The following is a 6,000-nucleotide window of genomic DNA, read 5'->3' on the forward strand; positions in this document are numbered from 1 at the left end:
TACTAGACAAGCAAAAGTTTTTGTCGTGTTTTGGGGGAAAATAACTCAAAATTAAGAGTTTTTGCTTAAAAAAAGCAAAATAATCTGCCAATGGGGTTGTTTTCTGTTTGAATTAAGATAATTTGCTTACCCCATTGGCAGATTATTTTGCTTTTTTTAAGCAAAAACTCTTAATTTTGAGTTATTTTCCCCCAAAACAAGACAAAAACGTTTGCTTGTCTAGTAAATGCTTCTTAATGTAAGATTTTTTTGATATTTGGACTGAAAACAAAACAAAAATACTAAGAAAGAAAAGCATTTTTTGCAGTGTGCTGCATTATTTTCCTGTTTAACACTGTAAAGCTGCTTTGAAACAATCTACATTGTTAAAAGCGCTATATAAATAAAGTTGACTTGACCCCTAGTGTTTACCCGAGGTAAGGTTTAATGGCAGTATTGCCTGACTCTGATTATGCTGATGTTCTGACTCTGCTGGATTACAGGAGCAGGCCTCATGGGTGTGCCAGTGTGAAGAGGGCGTGGTTCAGCGCCTCGAGCAGGATTTCAAGGCCACCCTTCAGCAGCAGAGCTCGCTGGAGCAATGGGCCGCCTGGCTGGATAACGTGGTCACTGAAGTACTGAAGCCGTACGAGGATAAACCGTCCCTCCCCAAAGCTGCACGCCAGTTCCTGCTCAAGTGGTCCTTCTACAGGCAAGAGTTCTCCATGCTTGCTTTCAGTGTGTGTGTGTGTGTGTGTGTGTGTGTGTGTGAGGGTTAGTTCAGCCAAAAATGTAAATTGTGTCATTAATGACTGAGCCTCATGTGGTTGGACACCCGTCAGACCTCCGTTCATCTTCAGACACAAATGAAGATATTTTAGTGTAAATCTGATGCTCTGAAAGGCCTCCATTGGCTCAACTTTACACTCTCAAGACCCTTAAAAGACACTAAAGACTAAAGTTACAAAGTCCATCTCACTACAGCGGCTCTACAATAACTTTATGAAGACGAGAATAGTTTCTGTGCGCAAAAAAACCCTAAATAACGACATATATAGTGATGACGATTTCAAAACACGGCATCATGAAGCTTCGAAGCGTTATGAATCAGTGAGTCGATTCAGCGGTTCAGAGCGTTATGAATCAGTGAGTCGATTCAGCGGTTCAGAGCGTTATGAATCAGTGAGTCGATTCAGCAGTTTGGATCGCCAAATTTCAGCAGTTTGGCGGTTTGACACGCGATCCGAATCATGAATCGACTGATTCATAACGCTCTGAACCGCTGAATCGACTCACTGATTCATAACTCTTCGAAGCTTCATGAGGCTGTGTTTTGAAATCGTCATCTCTATATAAGTCGTTATTTAGGGTTTTTTTGCGCACAGAAACTATTCTCGTCTTCATAAAGTTAATGTAGAGCCGCTGTAGTGAGATGGACTTTGTAACTTTAGTCTTTAGTGTCTTTTAAGGGTCTTGAGAGTGTAAAGTTGAGCCAATGGAGGCCTTTCAGAGCATCAGATTTACACTAAAATATCTTCATTTGTGTCTGAAGATGAACGGAGGTCTGACGGGTGTCCAACCACATGAGGCTCAGTCATTAATGACACAATTTACATTTTTGGGTGAACTAACCCTTTAATCTGCCTTGAATCAGGGCCTTTAGAGCGAAGTGCCAACAGAAGGTTTTACGTGCATGTATTGTCGGACTCTTACAGCTCAATGGTCATCAGAGATTTGACCCTTCGCAGCGCTGCGAGCTTCGGCTCTTTCCACTTGATCCGGCTGCTGTATGATGAGTACATGTTCTACCTGGTGGAGCACCGGGTGGCCCAGGCGACGGGAGAGACGCCCATCGGAGTTATGGGAGAGGTTTGTATAGCGCCGCATGAGCCCTAAAGAGCTGTGAAGTCAGTCAGTCTCTCTAATTGCCATCTCTTTGTGCCACTGCAGTTTCAGGACTTGAACACCATGTCACCTGCCAACATCGACAAAGGTAAGCCGGCCAGAGCTCGGACCGCAAGCTGAGACCTCATTACACAGCCTTACGCAATTACAATCCAGACGAACAAGCCCAGACACTTTAGACCAGTAGGGAACTGGTTGGTTTTTGACATTTCTAATTCACTGAAAGCCCCTTGAGATACAGCATCTCGTTTTCAAGGGGGACCAAGAACATACAGTGCACTCAATACAATACAAAACAAACAGAACATTACAAGACAAATCTGCTCAAAGATCCCCCCCTACCCTCCCAGGACCATTTCAGAGTCTGCAGAGTATACAAATATTTACAAAGACAGTTGTTTCAGGAACCATAATTACAAAAACTGACAATCAGTTCTCAAGAACAAGATATTTCAGGGAACCATTACAATTAAAAGCATTTACAATCAGTTTTCAAATAGTTTAACAAAGAAGTTCTAAAGGACCTTAAAGGGTTAGTTCACCCAAAAATGTGAATTGTCATTAATGACTGAGCCTCATGTGGTTGGACACCCGTCAGACCTCCGTTCATCTTCAGACACAAATGAAGATATTTTAGTGTAAAGCTGATGCTCTGAAAGGCCTCCATTGGCTCAACTTTACACTCTCAAGACCCTTAAAAGACACTAAAGACTAAAGTTACAAAGTCCATCTCACTACAGCGGCTCTACAATAACTTTATGAAGACGAGAATAGTTTCTGTGCGCAAAAAAACCCTAAATAACGACTTATATAGTGATGACGATTTCAAAACACGGCCTCATGAAGCTTCGAAGCGTTATGAATCAGTGAGTCGATTCAGCGGTTTGAAGCGTTATGAATCAGTGAGTCGATTCAGCGGTTTGAAGCGTTATGAATCAGTGAGTCGATTCAGCGGTTTGAAGCGTTATGAATCAGTGAGTCGAATCAGCGGTTTGGATCGCCAAATTTCAGCAGTTTGGTGGTTTGACACGCGATCCGAATCATGATTCGACTCACTGATTCATAACGCTCTGAACCGCTGAATCGACTCACTGATTCATAACGCTTCGAAGCTTCATGAGGCCGTGTTTTGAAATCGTCATCTCTATGTAAGTCGTTATTTAGGGTTTTTTTGCGCACAGAAACTATTCTCGTCTTCATAAAGTTATTGTAGAGCCGCTGTAGTGAGATGGACTTTGTAACTTTAGTCTTTAGTGTCTTTTAAGGGTCTTGAGAGTGTAAAGTTGAGCCAATGGAGGCCTTTCAGAGCATCAGATTTACACTAAAATATCTTCATTTGTGTCTGAAGATGAACGGAGGTCTGACGGGTGTCCAACCACATGAGGCTCAGTCATTAATGACAGAATTTACATTTTTGGGTGAACTAACCCTTTAAAGTAGTATTAGATCTCACAGATGGAGGCAGATTATTCCAGTCTGAAGGAGCATTATAACAAAAGGACCTCCGACCGACTACTTTGCTCAGGGACAGTAAAAGTCAGACATTGAGAATGTCGAAGAAAATAAGTTGGAGTATATTGTACAAAAAAACTTTTCAGATATGGTGGTAAGTTCAAATAGATGCATTTAAAAATCAATTGAAACCAGTGATGCTTTGTTTCCTTTGAGAGGAATGCTGGGTCACCCATTACTGTACAAACGCTGTTCTGTTTGTGTTCCTGCATCATCAATGCTATATCAGGAATACAAGCGATTCATATTAAAAGGACAATTCACCCAAAACTGTCATTAATTCCTCATGTCGTTCCAAACCCGGAGCCCGTCGTTCATCTTCAGACACAGATGAGACCCCAGAGCTCTTTGACCCTCAAAAGAGGGACTGAACTCTCAAAAAGTTCATAGATTGTAAAACTAATCCATATGAATTGAGCGGTTTAGTCCAAATAGTCAGCGAACATAAACAGAAGCTCAACTGAATCTGCTTGACGTGCAAGAACAAACCTCTCGCCGAAGCTCAAACGTGCTGCGTAACACGAGAATGAACCTCATTGGTTCTCCGAGAAGCTCAAACGTGGATGCGTAACACTAGAATGAACCTCATTGGTTCTTGCCGAAGCTCAAACGTGGATGCGTAACACGAGAATGAACCTCAAACGTGATGCGTAACACAAGAATGAACCTCATTGGTTCTCCTAGAAGCTCAAACGTGATGCGTAACACTAGAATGAACCTCATTGGTTCTCGCCGCACCTCAAACGTGATGCGTAACACGAGAATGAACCTCATTGGTTCTTGCCGAATATTCGACTGTCAGGATAGGGAAGGAACTTCTTGAAAATGCCTCTTAATTGAAAATGCTGTGCCCTTTAACTGAATTATTCCCATGTCCGATAGATGAGGTGAGCGAGATGGACAGCGATTTGGATGAGGACCTTGACGAGGTGGACGAGCCCCTGGCCAAGCGGGAGAAGGCGGAGGCCGAGGTGATCCAGGTTCTGCAGGTGGGCGCCATGGAGGATGGCAGCAGTGCGGTGGTGGGCGTGGTTCAGCCCAGCATGCTCAGCTCTCTGCCCCAGACCGCCGGAAACCACACCGAGCACATCCTCAGCTCCACCGGAACCAGCACCATCCGCCACTGCGGCAGCCTGGGAAACACGTACGCCTCGGTGTGAACGCCGTCCGCGCTCATCCTCGGGGCGAAACACATGATGCTCCGTCCCACACGAAGCGCCCATGAACTAGTAAATCAACTCTAGGACTTTAGGACGAGATGCTGATTGTAAAGTTTAAAGGGTTAGTTCAGCCAAAAATGTAAATTGTGTCATTAATGACTGAGCCTCATGTGGTTGGACACCCGTCAGACCTCCGTTCATCTTCAGACACAAATGAAGATATTTTAGTGTAAAGCTGATGCTGAGAAAGGCTTCAGATAGGCCTCCATTGGCATTCAGTACATTTACACTCACAAGACCCATAAAAGGCACTAAAAACGCCGTTACAAAGTCCATCTCACCACAGTGACTCTACAATAATTTTACGATGCGACGACAATAGTTTTTGTGCGAAAAAAAAAATCAAAATAACACCTTTATCCAGCTTGTTCTTGTCTTCCGTGTGCCTCTGCGACGCATGCGTGAGAATATGAGCAGATCCGGCGTTCGGACACATGACCCAGAAGAGATTTGTTCACCAGCAGAGGAAGACGCGCGTATCTCAGCTGTTGAATTCTACACTGATCGTGCTTTAGGTCTCGGCGTAGTTCTCAAAATCAGGCTAAAGTGGCATTTCATGGATTCCCGAACGCCGGATCTGCTCATATTCTCACGCATGAGTCATGGAGACACACACGGAAGACAAGAATAAGTTGAATAAAGTCGTTATTTTTATTTTTTTTTGCGCACTAAAACTATTGTCGTCGCATCGTAAAATTATTGTAGAGTCACTGTGGTGAGATGGACTTTGTAACGACGTTTTTAGTGCCTTTTATGGGTCTTGTGAGTGTAAATGTACTGAATGCCAATGGAGGCCAATCTGAAGCCTTTCTCACCATCAGCTTTACACTAAAATATCTTCATTTGTGTCTGAAGATGAACGGAGGTCTGACGGGTGTCCAACCACATGAGGCTCAGTCATTAATGACACAATTTACATTTTTGGGTGAACTAACCCTTTAAAGCCCTGATGTTCATAGAAATCGTTTTGACCCAAGCCACTAGTTCCACCAGGGAACACCATTTGCCTAGTCCATATTTATCACTTCTCTATTACTGTACTGGTCATTGTTTACAGTTTTGTTTAGGACATGTAATTGGCCAAATGTTGTTTGCTGTTTGGTTAGGGAGTGTATAACTGTGCTGCTATAATCGAAGCAGGCTAGACAACTCGTACTGAACGTAATGAGCTTGCCTTTTCACCTTCTTTACTTTGCAGTCTGAGTGTTTCCGATGGCCTTCTGTTCGTAGAGTTAGTCGTTTGGTAGCGTGAAGACGAGTGTTTGTCGTTGTACATATATGCTGCATGTGCGAACCGTGTTGTGGGTCTCGTTTTTTTGTACCGATTGGACCAAAAACACAAGAGTGAGAGACAACCGGCTGTCCTTCGTTGCCTCTCGCACCT

At 43.5% G+C, this 6,000-nt stretch overlaps 1 protein-coding gene across 1 annotated transcript in view; it reads left to right on the top strand.

The window, feature by feature from the left end:
• rfx3 (regulatory factor X, 3 (influences HLA class II expression)) overlaps positions 1–4,622 on the top strand; it is an 81,649-nt gene extending 77,027 nt beyond the window's left edge. The window contains exons 14-17 of the mRNA XM_079803828.1: positions 483–691; positions 1,695–1,848; positions 1,930–1,972; positions 4,279–4,622. Coding sequence (XP_079659954.1) covers positions 483–691; positions 1,695–1,848; positions 1,930–1,972; positions 4,279–4,556 — 684 coding nt within the window. The 3' untranslated portion in view covers positions 4,557–4,622. The remainder of the gene's footprint in view (positions 1–482; positions 692–1,694; positions 1,849–1,929; positions 1,973–4,278) is intronic.
• The last annotated feature ends 1,378 nt before the right edge of the window (positions 4,623–6,000 follow it).

Source organism: Gobio gobio, assembly GCF_949357685.1.
Source record: "Gobio gobio genome assembly, chromosome: 22".
Classification (NCBI taxonomy): Eukaryota; Metazoa; Chordata; class Actinopteri; order Cypriniformes; family Gobionidae; genus Gobio; species Gobio gobio.